The 20768-nt window shown below is 34.3% G+C and overlaps 1 protein-coding gene across 1 annotated transcript in view; it reads right to left on the minus strand.

Annotated features, from left to right (window-relative positions):
• Window positions 1–2886: 2886 nt before the first annotated feature.
• LOC149780991 (G2/M phase-specific E3 ubiquitin-protein ligase-like) overlaps window positions 2887–20768 on the minus strand; it is a 44621-nt gene continuing 26739 nt past the window's right edge. Inside the window, exon 6 of the mRNA XM_089938098.1 lies at window positions 2887–19740. Coding sequence (XP_089794224.1) covers window positions 19451–19740 — 290 coding nt within the window. The 3' untranslated portion in view covers window positions 2887–19450. The remainder of the gene's footprint in view (window positions 19741–20768) is intronic.

Consider the following 20768-nt stretch of genomic DNA (forward strand, 5'->3'; position numbering starts at 1 on the left):
AGATCTCATTATCAAACACAACATCTCGTGCATGCATTGAGAATAATTCATTAAACTCATACATCGATAAATAACAACACTAAAAACATGCACACACGCACACACACACTCACACACAATTTTATTTTTCCATCATGAGTGCACGACACATATTGTTTCTTTCTTTTATCATCCTCTGCAACAAAGTATTTAAGTCCAGCAAAAACAATTAATTTAAGGCTGTTTAACAATATCTAAATGTCTAATCGATTATCAGATCTAACCTCGTTGAGATGAGTAACCATGTATCTAATGGGAATGATGCCCAGGTGAACTTCAAACACGTGGCGGTACATTGTGTCTCTGATACCGCCTAGGTACAAATTAACGGTGGAGTGGCCACTTCTGCTGAATCTTAACACCAGCATCGTTTTAGTGCGCACGTTACGTACATCTCCATTCATGTTAGCTTCGTATCGATTCAACACTAGAACTTTCGAATAGTCGACTTGCGATTGCATCATTCTTAAACTGCGTCTTGAACTCGTTTATCACTGCTGAAGTTTTATTGGTCTTGCTGCTTGTTCTCAATTTCTCATAGTAATACTTGGTTGATCTAATGTTTGGACCACCAAGATTTTACACACGTAAATCATCACGAACACCTATTCCACGCCCTGTACAAGGTTTAAGTCCTTTACTTCCATTTTTGATGACGGCATTATGCTGGGATCATTACTTCCCTCTGCAGGTTTTATGACACCTCTAAGTGCTGATCTGAAATAACAACTGGCACTAATTCTTTTAACGTAAAGACATTAATATATTAAGCAGAACAATTTCATCTCTAATTAGTTGAAAACACAAAACAAGCAATATATATATATATATATATATATATATATATATATATATATATATATATATATATATATATATATATATATATATATATATATATTTTATAACATTATCTTAAAGTCAAGGGGAAAAAATCACGTTCGATCCAGGAAAAATTGTATCCTGCGACACGAGTTCATCCCTCGTCTCAGAGAGATCTACGCTCAGATAACGCAAACAAAAGCACGTTATCTAATATTGAATGATGCACTGCATGAATTTATCGAATCAAAGAAGCCATCAAAGCATATCCTTTAACACCTGACGTTGGTTCGTCCAATACGAAGCAGTTGCTGGACGAGACATCATTACCAAGCAGCAGTACGTGAAGCAGCTACGTGATCAGTACAAAGTGCTCACGGGAACATTGCTCTATCCTCAAAGCGTCTGAAACTTCTTCATGAGATCATGAGTCGATCGCGGCGAACTCACAATGTAAAGCTACCCAAAATCTATCCTCAGGCGATCAGGCATCAACGTGACGTAGTCATGCCTACGCTATCACCACAACGAACCGATATGTATATGTATGTATATGTATGTATGTATATGTATGCATGTATGTATGTATGTATATATATATATATATAGAGAGAGAGAGAGAGAGAGAGAGAGAGAGGGGCCCCTGAGTGGCCAAGTGGTCTAAAGCGCTCTCCGTTACGGATCATTGCCATCTCCCCTCTGTCTGCATGGGTTCGAAAAGGACCTTTGGGTTCTTCTTCTTCTGCTTCTTCTACTTCTCCATTTTTTCCACCAGTTCCTGACTTTCTCCATTATTCCTTTCTTCTTCCTTTCCGTGTACGGCATCCATTCGGGGTGACCTATGGCTCTAAATTTCTCTTTTATCTTTATCCAGTTGTTATTCAATTGGTCAAACTCCAATTTCTTCTTTCTATTCTCTTCTTCCTTTCTTTCTTTTGACCATTTTATATATATATATATATATATATATATATATATATATATATATATATATATATATATATATATATATATATATATATATATGTTGTTGTTGTAGGGTTTAACGCCATTTTTCAGCACACGATAGGCTATTCATGGCGGCCAGTATTAATGGTGGAGGAAAAACATGGAGAAAGTAGAAGAAGCAGAAGAAGAAGAACCCAAAGGCCCTTTTCAGGGCCATTCATAGATCTTGAAAAGAAATTAACTTTCATGCCTAACTCTTAAACATTGTTGTATCTATATTTGTCTCTTGTCTGTGTTATATCCATCTCCCTTGTTTAATTTCCCTCGACCCTATACAGACCCACGATATATTCCCATGTTCAATTTCCCTTGACGATATACAGGCCCACCCATGTTCAATTCCCATTGTCCCTATACAAACCCATCCATGTTCAATTTCCCTTGACCCTATACAAACCCATCCCTGTTCAATTCCCATGTTAAATTCCCATTGACCCCATAATGGATATACCCATTTTTTAATGGTAAGTCCCCTAAACCCTATACAAACCCATCCCTGTTCAAATTCCCATTGACCCTCTAGTGGATATACCCCTTTTTAACATTAAAGGCCCCATGACCCTACGGTATACTACTTATAAATTATTGGTATAATACTTCTTTTTAATCTTAACGGAGAGATCCGAGCAGCTAGAATGGCGTAAAATGTTTAGCATTACTATATATCACGACACCTCTTCTTGTGCTGCTATTTTGACTAAATCATTCTCCTCAATTATGTCAATAAAATGTTCCTTCATTTCAGATTAACTACTTATTACGTATAACAGTCAATTGAATATTCATGGTAAAATGATTATGTCTTTATCCGGGAAATGTTTGCATTGTTTAAGTCGTCAATTACGTTATGGGGACTGGTTCAGAGAATGGTCTCTGTGAACAATACGAATTTTCAATAGTTGTAAAGCAAGAAGAACTGAGAGGTGTAAAATATTGATCACTTTTCAAATGCACACTATTGACAACTATAAATGTATAAATGTAAGCATCAAAGACAACCATTCTGAAAGACTGCACTCTATATGTACTGAAATTTTAATTACAAAAGTCCTATAAACCAATACAAATTATACATTCAAACTAAGAGTGTGTAATAAATTGTAAAAGTTTATTGTATCAAAATTGACCTGTAAATAATATAATATGGTTTCTTATAACTTTGCCATATATCTATCATATATTGCTTAGTGAGCATGTCTAATTATATTTGCAGAGTTTTTTGCCCTCATTTCTGTAAAGAATTAATAATTATTGTATTTCATTTAGTTCACATATAAATGAGTGTATTCGTTTCTGCATGTAATAGTCGTACTAAAATAACGATGTATGACTCATATATATATATATATATATATATATATATATATATATATATATATATCCGTACAAAAATTATATGAAATTAAAGTTTTTACAAGTGTTTCCGTTCTTTGTTTTTGTGTTTAGATTCTATTCTAGATAATGTAAGGTAAGTGAAACTTATTCATCTACTTTGTTCTATCTTGATTTTCACTGAAGCTTAGTTATTCGATTAATTGTTTTCTCAAGCAGGACTTTCTGGAATTGTCTACTGATGATACTTTCAAGTTAAAAAGTTCAAACATGTACAGTGTAGCATTCCATAAAGTTCTTGTAAACAGACACCATGTCATATCCCACCAGGTTCCTTCTTTTTGCTTCAGTTTAATATGTGTAGCGATTTTACATCCTTTTAACTACAACGGCCAGTACACCGCCAGATTTTCAATGGTTACTTTAAGAGAGCCACACCTTATATATATATATATATATATATATATATATATATATATATATATATATATATATATATATATATATAACAAAATAGTGAAAGATTGTGTGTGTATGCATATTTTTATGTAGGTAGGTATGTATGTAAATATGTATGTATGCATATATTTATGTATGTACGTATTTATGAATGTTTGTATGAATGTATGTATGCATGGATGGATGGATGTATGTATGTATCTATTTATGTACGTATTTATGAATGTACATATGTATGTATGTTTGTATGAATGTATGCATGTATTTATTAATGTATATACAGTAAAACTTGTCTTGAAAGACCACTGCTATGTGTGACCACCGGTCTTGAGAGACCACTCTCAATGCACAAATTTATTGATTATATAGCAGTTACCTGAGAGACCACCTGTCTTGAGAGATCATAATTTTTGGCAAAAGAGGTGGTCTCTCAAAACCGGTTATAATGCATGTATGTATGTACGAATGTATGTATGAATGTATGTATATATTTATGTATGTATGTACGTATTTATGAATGTACGTATCTAAGTATGTTTTTATGCATGAATGTACTTATGTATATATGTATGTATGTACGTATTTATGAATATACGTATGTACATATGAACGGGTGGATGGATGCATTTATTGATGTATGGCCGACCAATAAGATTCTAGACTTCTCTGAGGTTGAATCAGATGGGTTTACCTTTCAAGAATTTTTTGTTACTGGTAGATAGTTTAATTAGTTCACTGACAGTATATCATCATATTTTTTGCTTTCAGTTTCATTTGCAACCTAAGTGAGGTTAACCGTCTTCTCATTTAATATAGGAGATCCCCCCACCCACGTGTTATTCGAACCTGCAACTTCTCGATGGGAGCGTGACACACTAACCGATTAGGACCGCCATGAACTCTAAGCAAAAATGAGAAAAGAATTCATTCTTGAATTTAACAGCAGTGATGAAAATATGCGTTGACGCACTCCTGTATTGTTGCTATGAGAAAGTAATTCCATGAGTATTAATTGGCGCCTTCTCCAACAATGATGCAATTAAATTTTTAATCAGTGGTGATCAAATAGAATTAAAAAAAATTCCGATTACCATATTTTTAAAAGTAACAACCTAGCGAATGTAATGAAGCTGTGTGCAGACTGAGCCGTGATCAATACATGCACTAGATTGCAGCCAGAGGCGCCGTTGTGGATTATTCTCCACCAGGCACTCACATGTATACGCAAGCAACTTAGACAGACCACACACACGTGTGCCACAGGGAAAATACATGGAAGGTACCTTATTATCACACTACTGGGAATATGACTATTATTATATTTAGACATAAAGCGGTGTTTTGGGGGAAACTAAAATTTAAACAAGAATAATATCTGTCCACTTAACAATATGTGGCAAATCCTTACAATTACATACAAACAAACTCTAGAAATTTAAGTATAGGAGATTGGTAGAATTTATTATATGCTATTAAAATAGTGAAAATATGACACTCCTATTCACAATAACAAAACTAATTTTGACATCCAGAGGAGATAATGGAGTTTGTCAATGGCAGATAAATGAACAGTTATGCTTGACAGAGTTGATATGGATTTGTTATATTATATGCTAAAATAATATGAGGGGACCTGAGTGGCCGAGTGGTCTAAAGCGCTCTCCGTTCTGGATCACTGCCATCTCACCTCTGTCTGTGTGGGTTCGCGTCCAAGGCTCGGCTAGCGTGGGTACATGGGAAAGTCTGCCAGTAGCTTTCCGTGGGTCAGTGGTTCAACCCTGGGTTTTCCAGGATTCTTCCTCCACCAGTTATACTGGCCGCCATGCATAGCCTATCTTGTGCTGAAAAATGGCATTAAACCGTAAAACAACAGGAAGAAAATAATATGTATGTGCTATTATTATTATTTTACAATCAGTATTTTCTCTATTAGGGCTTTAATATGTGGTCACCTACCTATTCATTGAAATGTTTTGCATATATATATATATATATATATATATATATATATATATATATATATATATATATATATATATATATATATATGTATGTATGTATGTATGTATCGTGTTTTATCGTGTTATCACTGCTCCTTCTAAACATAAAGTCAAATCAATATGGAGTTTTCACTACAAGACTTCATATAACATTTAGTCCGTGACAAATGACAATGGTGCGAATTTTGCATCCAATATGGCAGCCACAATGGCCAGCTTGAAAATCTTGTTGTCATAGCTCCTACTTCATAGATGATCATATTAATATGGGGATTACACTAAATGACTTCTTATGATGTCTGATTGGTACTTAATGAAAACAATATGATCGTCTGAATATCTTGCTATCACTCAAGAACATCTTTGATATTCTGAACAATCAGCAGTTGAATAGAACAAACTATCTTTACTTCCTGGAAATTCTTTTCGAACAGTACAGCTTCAGTCCAGTTGGGGACTTTTTGCCCGTTTATGTTTTCCATTGTTTTATATATATACATATATATTCCTGCAGTCAGTTTTTCAGTAATCATTTATGTATATATTTGACAATGCTGTATTGAAATCTAGTGGACTGAATGTATAGCTTAGAGTTTATTTCTGATAGGCATTAAATTGTATTCCTATTTTCTGTTTTCCATCTTTATGAAATGAAGCAAAGATGACATTTTGAAATATATCCAAACACTCCCGTGTACTATATCACTATTAAAGTGCTTCCAATATAGCTATACCGAGATGATCATAATTTCAGATTCTAACTCGGCTTTCATTGAAGATTTCCTTGAGAATGCTCAGACTGCACAAATACAGCATATATTTCACTGCATACTTCCGGCTGCTTCCAAATTCAGCATTATGCACAAACAGGACTGGTATGAAGCTAGCACAAGAAAATGTCACATTCTACAAGAGCATGTAAAGAAGACACCTTAAAAGGAAGTGGATTTAAGACATCTTATATATGTAGGTGATTGATGCAATGAACCCTAACCAAGTCTGACTTTGCGAAAACCATAATATATATAAAGACTTCATACTTTGTAAAGAGATTAATCAAATGCCTGGGACATCAAGAATGAGAAAAAAGTGAACTGAAAACTGAGCTGCTGAAACTGAAAACAAAATGATGACACAGGAATCCAGTACATATTTACTAGGTTTAATAAGGAGTCTGGAGAATTGTGTGCGATTTGTGTGGGTGTGATTTAGATTTTTAATGTAGCTTTAACAATTTTTCAGTCATATAGCTACGATGTCTGCAGTGTGACATTTTACAATGATGTCTAGCACTAGGGCAACATGCCGCAGACATGTAGCATGATGTCCCACCCAGCCACATTATCCTGACACCAGGCTGACCAGTCCTAACACTAACCACTTAACACTGAACCCCAAGCAAGGCAGCTGTAGGTACCATTTTTGTAAGTCTTTAGTATGACTTGGCCAGGGATAGAATGGCAGACACTCTAACCACTAGGCCACCGGAGTGGTCTGGAGAATTAAATTCTCTCCGACTCTCACTATATATATATATATATATATATATATATATATATATATATATATATATATATATATATATATATAAAATCTGTATTTAACTTTAGGTGCCTGACTGTAGATTGAAATTAGCTGTAAATAGGTTATGTACATGCACTAGACTTTTATAAAATGACCCCATTTACAAGATTGGTGTAAACTTCCCACTGGACGGTTAAGTCAAGTGGATTGTGTCGCAACATAAGTCACATGGAAGGTATTTGAAAGTAGATCAAATAGGGAAATCTTGTGTCGTTGAGCTCAGGTGTATATGAGCTAGAGGAAGTTAATAATTAATTGATTCCTAATTCATAATTCATATTATTGTTTTTGTTGTTACATGTATATCAATCTGCAGATTTATTTACATATATCCACAAAATAGTGAAAGATTGCAAACTTATTTGCATTTGTAAATGTTATATTGTGCCCAGACTACTGTGCAATCAATTCATCATGCTCCCAGAGACAACTGTACAGTTAGTATCGCTTCCCTGGACTACTTACTGTACTGTTACTCATGCTTAACACCCGAAATATGATTACATAATAAACCAAATCTGATAATCCATTCTTTCTGATGAGATACAAATAAGATTTGTACTGTGCAATGGAAATGTTCAGGGACATTTCCACTGCATAGGTTGGTAACCATTGACCAAACAAATATTGATATTTAACCTAAGTCAACAAAATAGCCAAAAAAGGTCAAAGAGCAATTGATAGTGATCAAGTATCCAATTTAAGTAATAAACAACCATAGCTGATGTGTCTGAATGTTTCAGTAAACATTGTCATGTTTTACTAAAGCCAAATAAAACTCCATTCCATTAATACTGTATAGTACCTGTATCTTTTAATGTGTTCATCTAGGATAAATGTGACCTTAAGAATAGTTGAGTGAAAGTATGCTCAAGTTTGTCATGCTAGAGTAGTAGTTTTTCTTTAATTCTGAAGTTCATATGGCAAACATCACTTGAATAAAATATATGGCACATTCTTTTATTGCTTATGAACTCACTGCTACATTATCTGATATCTGGGTTGCTTGTAAAAAAAAATACCAAACAATCTGTGTGACGATGTTCTTGAAGTTTTGGAATAGCGTTTTAATATTTAGTTTAGTCTACAGATGATTGATGCTTCAGCTAAAGCCTTTGGTAATCTATATATATATATTGCAAGATTTCTCCTTCCAACCTATTGTTAAAACTGATCCTGAAATGGAACGTCTACTAAAGGAAACCTATTGGATTCACCGTCTTAATACGGTATATCCAAAAGGTCTAAATTCAAAAACACTATATAACATTAAGTGAAAAAGTTTTTAATATATTTTTTTTTTCTTTTTTTCTTTCTTCTGAATTATGTCCCTTGTGTACAATTAGATAAGATTATTCTACTTTGCAAAAAAATTTAATTGGTAAAAGTATAATCTAATAACATACAAATACAAATAAGTTTACTAATTCTTTAAAAATGAAATTGCAGTTGTAATTAATTTTCAATACAACTTAATTAATTATTTATAAAATACTTCATAGCAAGCGTTATGCACACCATATTTTTTATTATATAAATTGAGTTCTAATAACCTATTTAATAGCTGTACAAATTATATAAGTACATATATTTTATATATTTATCTAATTTTATTTTTATTTTATTAATTATTTGTTTTTTCTTTATTTTCTTCTTCTTTTCTTTCTCTTTTCTATTTATTTATTTTCTATACCTCTAATAAGTGTTGCATTATACATAATACAAATGTTACTAAAACTGTTTATCTCCATTTATTAATAAATTTTTATATAGTTATCAGTAGAGATATATGCATCTTTTAGATCCAGTTTTATATATTTTTATGTATTAAGATATCATTAATCTTTGCTGTATATGCACACCTCCATGTAAATTATTCGTTAAAGTATAAGATAATTACTTTAAAAATGTAAGCTATGATGTCATCTTGTTTATGTCATATTGTTTACTTCATTCATCACTTAGAAACAACATATTTAATGATGTAAGCAAGATATTGAATTCAGTTTGAATTCAGACTGATGAAGCATTAAAGCGAAACCAGTTACACATTCTACGTGTTAGTGTTGTTTATTTTATTATATATATATATATATGTGTGTGTGTGTGTGTGTGTGTGTGTTTGAAAATAATACATTATAAAAAAATGTCCTAATCTGCAAATGCCATTCAGGGATTATCTTACATTCCAATGTCATACTTTATACTATTTGGTAAGCATTCAAATGGTTTAATTCAACAACAGTCCCATGAACATAAAACTACATAAACATATGAACATGTTAAATTAACAAGGAATAGAATGAACTATAGCCACAGATAACATGTCTGTTACTGGTAGCCATAATTATTATAAAACATAATCATGAATCTACCAGCTTTAGTCGCAGATATAATAAGAATACATTCAAAATACCTTCAAGCTGCATTCTCTAGCAAACTATTGCATATAAAAACAGTATTATTCTGTCTCTTGTGAAGAATAATGAAACATAATTTGCACAAATGTACAACATATTCAGAGAAAACAAGTAGAATGTGCGGGTCTCCATATCCATCATGGTGGCATGATAACGTGTAAATACATCATTGCTATTTAAGCGTACATCAATGAACTGACAAAAATGTTAATGTGGTTTACTAAAAGGTATTGTAGCAAACAAAAGTCAGTCCAATGAGAATGCAAAATTAAATTGCTCTCTTTGAAAGTTCCATTTCGAGTTGCTTTTACATGCTAGTAAGAGAGGTGTGCGCTGAAATTTTCACTTTGTTAGTCTAAGAGGAAATTATACTTTGGGCAACAGGTATTGGTTTTCAATTCTTATGTTTGGTTAAAATTCATTGTTACAATGTACTGTAAGAAGGGTAATTAATTACATAGCATAGTTTCAATTGTAGCTGTACATTTCTAAGGTCGCGATTTAAACTAGAGTTTTCTCCAAGATATTCTTTCAAATATTTTAAATGCAAAAACTATTATATGTATTTCCATTCCATGCTAATGTAAAACATTCATCATCTTAGTCCATCATCTTAGGTGAATTAATCAGTATGTTTCTTTTTGTTCCATATTTTTGGAGAAAGAATTTAAACATGATTCTCTCATAAAGCTTTAAAACAAACATCTTCAAATGATGTGCAAATAAACATATTTAAATTTATTGTATATATACCAACTATCATGGGATTGACAACATATAACATTATTAATGTTGCACACAAAAAAGTTGGACACTACAAAAACAGATTTATAGAAACATGCATCTGTCAGGTTTCATGTAAACTGAATCCAGGGAATGTGATTTTAAACAAATATGTGATCCAAGTTGTTTAGTATAATACATTTCTGCAATACAAACAAAATCATGATGTTTCGTTGGAGGTGAAATAAATTCATGAACTCATTAGATTGTATTTTAAAATCCTTCCACCGCAAACTCTAATGGACTGAACATTTAATTTCCGGAGGCAGTGGGGTTGGCGATGACCTGTGATATTTTTTAAAAATCTGTGGCCTGAAAATATATTCACTTTTTTGGAAACAAATTATTTTGATTAGATTCATTGAAAACAAAATTTATTTAAATACAAGAAAATAAATATATCCTGGTTCTAAAGAAAACTCCAAGCTTTCCCCACCCCTCAACACCCTTACAATAAAGTCGGTCATTAAAAATCTTTTGAAAAACAGTTTCTGATCTATCATTAAAACTAAATACTAAGTAAATTTCACTTACTAGAAACACAATTTACATTTAGGTAAGGCATATAATAACTAAAGATCTCTTAAATGAAAATAATTTGTTCCTGAGGATCATTATAGATTTTGAAATATAAAATCCACCATACCTTATTTCAATTTCCATCCAAAAGTGCATCCAACAGGAAATACTGCATGAAGTTTATAGTGAGCATGCTTAGCACATATGGCCTATATGAGGTTTTCAGTCTTAGAATTTTCTGGCTCAGCTAAATCCAAGAGCTTAATTTTATAAAAATCGAACTGGGTATCTCATCAAAATGAGCTGTTTCAGAAATGATCCACAACTTAGCAAACATTTATCATGTAAATGCATGGTGAGCCTTTATTTGCAGCCAACTGATGATCATGTTAGGTAAACAAACAAATGTTCATTAGAGGACTCTGGAGCATCCTGTATATTGGAGTTTGATTTTCTTTTGGTTCTTTTGGTTTTGGACTGTTTTATTCTTAATGTAGAAGATTGCTTCCTTTTTAGATTGTGTTTCTCATTCAGACGCAACAAAATACAAGATTATAAATTAAGGACGCACCCGTCAAAAGACCTGTACATTAAATAAAATAATTATACAGATATAAAATGGCTCATCTCCCAGTGCATAAAATATTTCGATTTCTTCCTTGAAAGTTATCACCTGAGCATGTGCAGAACATCATCTAGATAGCAAAGGTGTTTCATTCATAGTGAAAGTAAAACTGCCAAAAGAAGCTGTGTAGGTAAGATACAAGTTATTGATTTGCAAAACACGTCTAAAGAGATGAAGAATGAATTAATTTTTCAATGAAGATTATGAATAATCTTTATTAGAACTTTTCAGATATGTCTGACAGTATAATAATAATAATAATAATAATAATAATGAGGACTTTGTATAGTGCATAATTTTTAGAAGCTCTAAGCTCTTTACAACATTTGACAACACCTATAACATAAAAAGCATATATAATGGTATGATTACAAAAACAAACACCATGAAAATTAGAAAACATAAAAACATGCTTAAAATATTTAAGGTAGGAAACATTATTAGGTCTTTAAGTTTGTTCTTGCAGTCGATACATGTCAGTTTTAAGAGCACTCTAGAATGGTATCACTGAGTCTTTGTGTCTAAGTTCAGTGGGCAATTCATTCCAAGTTGCTGGGTCCTGGTATGCAAAAGAAGGTTGTCCATATGACTTCGTTTTCATAGTGTGAATAATGTGTATACAATTTTCAGAAGAGAAGCGTAAGTATCTTGATGGTGTGTACACATGGGTGAGGTTGGATAGGTATGTTGGACTCGACTCTGTCAGCGAAACGTAGCACAGAGAACAAATTTTGTGTTGGATTCTTGATTGAATGGATAGCCAGTGTAGGGTACGGGGGGGGGGGGGGGGGGGGCATGCTCTGATTGTGGTACCATCAGGATGATCTGAGCAGCTGTGTTTTGAACTTTTTAAAGTTTCTGGTGTAGATATTGAGATGAATCAGACAGAATTACAATAGTCCAGTCTTGAAAGTGCTAATGAACACACAAGTGTTTTAGTGGCACCAACTGAAAGATATTTGCGAATGGAGTTGATGTGTCACAGCTCAAGATATGCAGCCTTGCATATGTTCATGACATGGTGCAATGTGAGGGTACTGTCCAGGGTACCACCTAGGTTTGGTACTGACTGGTTATTTAATGTAAGTGTTGTTGATATTTATCGTTTGAGGTAAACAATGTGAATGAGAAAGTATTTATGCTGTGATCAGAATGGCCTCAGTTTTATCATCATTCATCTGCAGCTTGTTACATGTCATCCATGATTTCACATCAGAAATGCACCTCTCTACACCTTGGATGGTAGCATCAACTTCAGTTGGGTGGCTAGATTTGTATTTGTATATTTGGGTGTCATCAGTGTACAATTGGTGAGACACTGGATGATGATCTATGACACTTGAGAGTGACTGAGTGTACAGAATGAAGAGAACATGTCCAGGAACAGACCCCTCTGGACCCCTCCCTGTGGACCCCTACAACATATATCAACTGGGCTGGAGTATATTTCATTTGTGTCCTGTTGTCCATGTAGGACTTGAACCACAGTAAGGCTGTATCATGAATGCCAAATACATGCTGGTTGTTGTTGTTGTTCTTGTGGGGTTTAACGCCATTTTTCTGCACATGATAGGCTATATATGGCGACCAGTATTAATGGTGGAGGAAGAACCCAAGAAAACCCCGGAAAGAACCACCGACCCACAAGAAGCTACTGGCATGCTTTCTAACATATCTACATTGGCCGAATCTGAGACTCAAACCGGCACAGACAGAGGTGAGATGGCAGTGATCCGTAACAGCGAATGCTTTAGACCACTCGGCCACTCGGGGCCCCCAAATACATGCTGCAGACGGTGAAGTAATATATCATGGTCTATTGTGTCAAATGCTGCAGACATATCAAGGAGGGTGAGGACTGTAATCGTTCCGCTATCCAAAGCAGAGAGGTCATTTACATTTAGAAGAGTAGTTTCAGTACTGTGGCAAGGGCGATATGCAGATTGTACATTGCTAAAAGGACTGTTTGAATTCAGATGAGATACAAGTTGGGATAGAACAAATTTTCTAAGATTCTTTATATGAATGGGAGACTAAAAACTGGAAAGAAGTTCTTTAAATCGTTATGGTCGAATGTTGGTTTCTTCAGCAGAGGCTTTACAATAGCAGTTTTGAAAAATGATGGGAATTCCCCCGAATAGAGAGAGGTATTAATAACATCAGTTAGTGAAGGAAATATTGAATCTAAGCACTCAAGCAGCAGTGATGTTGGAATTGGATCAAATTCACAGGATTTTGGTGCACTCATCATGATTGTACATACTAAATCCACAGAGACAGGTTCAAATGCTGCAAACAGTTGCTGCTGAAATTCTGTATCGCACATGTATAGTGGCGATGAGTCAGTTGAAATTGTTTTGTCAAGCGTATCACTAATGGTTTGTACTTTGTCAAGGAAGAAATCAGCAAACAGGTCCGGAAGGTCAACTGGAGAGACGGTAGTTGCAAGTGGTGTACATTTATTCCTCGACATTAGCTTGTTAGTAATCTCAAAGAAGTCTTTACAGCTGGAATTTTCTGTGATCTTAGTATTGTAGTGGGCTGATTTCGCTGCATGAATGTTCTTCTTAGCGGCTTCATAGATTTACTTATGAATAGTGAGTCTGGTGGAAAGCCAAAGCCTCTCAGCTTTATGGCGGTCTCTTTTAGCAGTGCGAAGCTGGTCCCTCACAATGCTACACTGAGAACACTTTTGAATTGATACTCTGTGCTTAGTTGCTGGGGCATGTTTGTCAAGCAATGAATGCAGGCAGTTATCGAGTGTTTCTGCTGTAGGAGGTGGGCACGTTGTTAGGTGTGCTTGGATGTCATGCATTAATTTGGTTCTATTTATCATACGGAGGTTTCTCTTAGTAGCAAATAAAGATGGAGGGTTAGGGTCTGATACGTCAAGATGGCATATAATGCAGAGGTGATCTGATGCAAGTTTGTGGGATACGAGGGAGGACCGTAGAATATTATCATCAGGTCTATGAAGAATCCAATCTAAAATGTGACCATGGGGTTGGTTAACCGACTGTTTGAATGGAATCAAGTTTTGATGCATATGGGTTTCCAGTACAGTTAAAGTGAAAGTTGAAATCTCCAAGAATAACCAGGTTGCCACGTATCAAATTTCCAAAATCCAGGATATTCGGAAACTGCTCCAAAATAGAGAGAGTCAACCAAAAAAAGACATTTAGTCAGCTTGTTTTTTCTACTAGGAGGAAGGCAGTAGAGGCAGAAAAAATGGACTGACCTTTGTTCCAGTGTGAATGTGGTTTGGACTAGTTCAAATGATGTGTGGTCGAAATTGAAGGTTGTGGTGTGGTTAAGAAGCTTGATCATAGAGTTCTTTGTGATGAAAGCAATTCCACCTCTGCGCAAGTGACGGGGGAATGGCGCTGGAGTAACTGGTGGGTGTTAGATCTGAGCACTTGGGCTCATCACCCGATGTTTCAGCCATGTTTCTGTCAGGAAAAAGACATTGATATTCTGATCATTGATAAAATTAACCATTTCTGTGCACTTTTCTTGTGGTCCTTCTGATTGGGCATTAAATAATGCGATATGCAGTGGTATCTCTTGAATAGTTGACAAAAAGGCTGATGATTTAAATTAGGTTATCTAAACTAATGGTCAACGTTTTCAACTGTTGAACTGGAAAGGATGAAAGGGAGATAACTGGAATTCTTTTTCCTGTTCTACACTGGCCAGCTTCGAAACATTTAATTTTTCGCTTCCGTTTACATTTAAGTAATGATGAATGTAGCCACATTTTGTTTAGAGCACAATGAAGTGTGGAGAGCCAAGGAGTGGTCATTTAAAGCAATTAATGAGGGTTCATCATACCATAAACGGGTTGATTGGCGAGTATCACATGATGGCAGTTTGTTCAACAACAAAGGAGGTAGGGGCCCCGAGTGGCCGAGTGGTCTAAAGCGCTCTCCGTTACGGATCACTGCCATCTCACCTCTGTCTGCGTGGGTTCGAGTCCAAGGCTCGGCTAGCGTGGGTACGTGGGAAAGCCTGCCAGTAGCTTCTCGTGGGTCGGTGGTTCTTCCCTGGGTTTTTCAGGGTTCTTCCTCCACCATTAATACTGGCCGCCATGTATAGCCTATCGTGTGCTGAAAAATGGCGTTAAACCCTACAACAACAACAACATCAACAACAAAGGACATTGTAGCAGTAGGGCAAGACAGCTGAGAAAATGTCTAATTGTACTCATTTCTTTACACAAGGAAATGAAGAAACAAGAAGATGATGAATCAGCAAACCCTGTTGTGGCCTTCTGGTGGCAATTGGTGCAAAAATCTAGACGGCCGCTGAAGAAATGGATGAAACCAAAACACTTCATTTGCATATAGATTATATGGTTACATGGAAAGCTGCTTTTGAAGCGGTACACTTAATGCTTTTTGTACTAGTAATATCAACACTTACCAAAATACAAAGCAAATGCAATGGCATAGTGGTAAATACTGGTAAAACTAAAATATTACTTATCTCAACACAAAAAAGGATAAATGATGAACTATGTCTCACATGGAAGGATAGCAATTTGCAAATGGTGTGTCATGATAGACTACTTGGTGTTTTAGTAGACAATAACATATCAAACATATCAGTAAAAAAAAGTTTCCAATACTCTGGAAATATGCTCTTGAATTATACCATTCCAGATGAGATTAGAAATGCCCACTCTATTTCCTTCTTCCAAACCCAGTATATGCATTGGCTTCAGAGATGCAGCTAAATTAAATTCCTTCGAATGAGGGACTCAAGGTAGATTAGTTCTTAGCTAATTATGTTACCCTTTTTAAATAAAGTCAATATTATTATTACTATTAGCTGGGCAAGTTGTTATGTTTGCTTGGATGTCATGCATTAATTTGGTTCTATTTTTCACACGGAGGTTTCTCTAAGTAGCAAATAAAGATGGAGGGTTAGGGACTGACACAATACATCAAAATGGAATATAATTGTTTTTCACATACTGGCAATGACAACTTATCAGGGTCATTTGTCATCTTAACAACAACTTTATCATGTTCGTTTACTTGTGAGCATTACCAATAAAACAAGCCTGAATCTACCTTCCAATTTGAAAGTCCTTATATAAAACAAATAAATCAGGCTGATTTGCCTCCTAATACATCTTCATGAGCACAAAAAATTAGTCAATGACAACTACCAACTAGTCCAACTATTCTTTTCTAACTATACCTTTTCAGTACAAAAAAAAAGGAATAGAGAATTTTTTATACTACCGGTATATTCACATACATTCTCTCCACTGACAATTTCACTATCAAAAAATAAAATTGGTTTCACCTGAATCACCAGCTTTTTTTTATTTCAGGTTGCAGAAAAGTTGTGAAGGATGCTAAATGTCCTGTTGCAGGACAAATCTTAATAGTGAATAGATTTCTTGTCTTTTGATGCCATTTAGCCCAATAATAAAATGTACTGACATTGTTAGATATTTTCTGAATTACAGTTCTAGAACATAATAGTTTAGACTACCAAAATGTTGCATTATTTCCAAAATTTTGTGCTAGATAATACGAAGTTCTGATATCTCGCAGTTTTTCTACAACTTTTAAACTTTTCTTGATGGATGTTATATACTCTGAACTTTTAGCAAAGATTTTATTTTTTCTCTAATCATTTCATCTAATTTCAATTACTGCATTTATATCCATATTTCATTGTATTTGTTAGATACTGACAACTTTTTAAACCAGATTTTCAAGTTTTACTTTTCTTCATTATATTTAATTTGCATGCTAGTGTTTTCTGAACATTTACATATAAATTTGTCACATTTCAGTCTTGTTATTTTTCAACCAACAGCTTTTCTTTCCACCATATGTTTGCTGACTGTTTAAAACGTTACATTCAAACATTATACTAATTTTCATTCTTAATAAACATTTGTATTTCATTTTCAACTTCTATTATTATTTATACTTTTGTACATATGTCAAGTTTACATTCAGCTTCATTGCATTACCACCTTTCTTGTAGAATTACTTACAAGGGGTCATAACCATTGACTGACCATCCTGTCACTACATTTTTCCTTCTACTGAACTTTCTTCATGCAACTGCTTTTGCTTTCTCTATTGGTACTTTTCTAAAGTACCAATGCCATTCATGTTTTCATACTATTCTCAGCTTTTATGAGCTTCTGATGCAATGCACATATGAAGGTGGCATAGGCAATGACCATAATATTGATCAACTTTAATGGCAGTCCATCACCTGTCTTTTATATCTAGACGATTATTTTAACGGACAGATGGCAAATAATGAATACAGAAACATGTCATAGATTCAACTGCATACAGTCCAACTCCCACCAACCCACCCCGAGAGGCATATGCATAATTATAATTATTATAAACAGCAAAAAACGTAAGTTAGGCATACAAATTGTAATCTATGTATTACATGCAAGAATTGCAACAAGTAAAAGTGACAAAGACAAATTTAAAGTCACAACAAATTATGAACTGATATTCAAAGCATCACTCCCAATGAAAATGTATTACTTATTATTTAAATTGCATGCAACAGTTCTCAAACTTGAAACCTCTGCCCTTTATGTAGACTATCTGACACTACATTAATAAATGCAAAATTACCAAGTGTCTTTCCCTACTCACAAATAATATATTGTATCCATTTATAATACAATACAAATATCTTTGTATAACATTGGAAGCTATTTATTTTCAAAAAATAAGTAACATAAAAAATACAGTATGGATCACGAAGCCACTGTATTGTCTGAGTTTACCCAACGATAGGTACTAAGCATGTTCTTTTGAATAAATTGCAACAACAGTTATTGTAATTAAATGTAACTTAGTCTACTTGTATAATTACTAGCATATGTTAAGTAATTGGCATATTGTATGTCTCCCAACATGTCATATTTTACTTCATTGTTGTGCCATATGTCAATTTGTGTCATCTTTTTTGTTTCTTTCCCACTACAGCTAGCTCAGATATCCATCATTTTTGTGACATAATATTTTACATTTCACCATCAAGGAAACAGATTTCTGTGCAAGGAAAATGTTATTTAATAAATATTGATCAAGCTACTGTAGCAGCTGAATTTCATCATTTATTGTAATTTTCTTGAAGTAGTAGTAGTTTTCTGCATAATGCTACACATCTTTCATTACATATATGAACTGGACGATTGGCAGAATTGGGAATAAAACACTTTCCCTAATGAACCAGGTTTTGACCCAATATCAAAAGTATAGATAGGAACATACATAGAATTTTCCAGCATTACAATTTTAAAACTGATCTGACTATATTTTACATAAGAAAAAAAGGGAAATTTTTGCATGTCATTTATTACAAAATTTGTTGGATGTGTTATTAGGTAAGATCATAAAACGTGATTTTTTTCTCAAGCATTTATAACCCGTTTTAATTTATTTGATGTTGCAAGGATTGACTTAAAGTATCAATGCACATATGTAGATTTACTGACTGATATTTTAATTCTATCATTCTATTTATTTTAACTGATGTAATTTAACTTTTAGTTACCCACCAAAGTGTTTTATACTTCTTTTGCTGTGATATTCACTCCTGTGAAAGTATAGCCTATGAAACTGCATGTGACTTGCACAACGTTATGCTGCTGTATTGGAAGCGAATGATGGATTAATCTTTTGCAGAAATATATACATTGGATTTATGGATTTTTAAGTTGTGTTTTTCTGAAGTGAAAAATCAACAAAATTAAATATCCATGAACATGAATTTTTATCCAAGCCAAAATATTTTATATCCATAAATTAAACTGATTCACAGTAGTTTCATTGTAATTAGGACCACTTATTTGGAATTCACTCAGTTGTGAATGTACAGCCCCTTGAAATGGTATTTCTCATATTCTCTCTGAACTGTGCATATTCATATACTACTGGTATCTGCAGTTCCATCGTGCAGGTGATGGCAACTGGAAAGCCTACTGTATGGCAATCTTTAGCATCTGTTAGATCCTCCGGGTGGCGAAAGGACAACTGTGGTGATCCGGGGAATCCCAGTAGAGGCACCTGATCTGCTCCAGTTGCAAAAGCAAGGAGATCTTCAAGGGACAAAGGGACATTGTTGTCACCGTGTAAAATATTACGACCTAAAACATGAAAGAAAATAATTTCACCATTCATGCGCAAAGTAGCTGGTTTATTTTTAAACACATGTATCAAGACTACAAACACCCAAACTATTTTAATGCATTATTTAAAACCTGTAACAGTACAACCTGATTAGTAAGATCCTAGTTTAAATGCAGTCGAATTGTATAGATGATATAACCAACATAAAGCATGTTACATCATTTTCCATAAAGCCGCTGGCCTCACACATATTCATAACAATGCAATTCATTGGAGAAAAGCAAATTTTTAAGTAAATTATGCTCCACCGAGAATACGTACCCAATCACATTACATTATAAACATTAGTATGCAACCTCACAAATCCAGCAATACTAAAAGACGAAAATCATCTTTACCTGTCGATTTCAATAGTATTTAGCTGAGCAAGATACTAACAAGGAGGAGGGGATACTGAGCATCCAACCTCTACCTTGGGTATCCTTCTATTGAAGAATAGCTGGATTCCACTTCTGAATGAAAACCTGTTCTCCTAATTAATTAATCAACACAGCCTGGGATCACTTGACATGTGACCCCAACATATGGTGAAGATGATGAATATTGACATCTTACCTATTCACCTGTGAACCCAGCAAAGCTAACAAACTGTGTTGATTCTTCTAGTTGGGTTTGGTGACAGTCTGTGATGCCACCACTGGACCTACCAGATTCAAGGTTTGCCTCTGTGATGATAAATCTGTGAGATGAAGACTCGAGAAGGCTGACTCTGCATGGCAGCCAACAGCTTCTATAATATCTCAGATCAGAAAGTTGCGTTTGAATGCGAGGCTCACAGAGATGGCTTGAAACTTCTGAACAGTAATCTTCCTAAGGCAATTCTGATTTGGTGCGATGTCAGAGTACACTGAGTGTACAACCCACTTCAGGGGTGATATCCTGTATTCCAGCTCTCCCCAGTAGGAAAAGGCGTTTGCAAATGCCATGATTTGTCTCACTGCATTTCAAGAGGTGCTTGTGAGCATGAACATGGTCATGCATGGCT

The sequence above is a fragment of the Sinohyriopsis cumingii genome, chromosome 16, assembly GCF_028554795.1.
Source record: "Sinohyriopsis cumingii isolate HCF-2022 chromosome 16, ASM2855479v2, whole genome shotgun sequence".
Taxonomy (NCBI): domain Eukaryota; kingdom Metazoa; phylum Mollusca; class Bivalvia; order Unionida; family Unionidae; genus Sinohyriopsis; species Sinohyriopsis cumingii.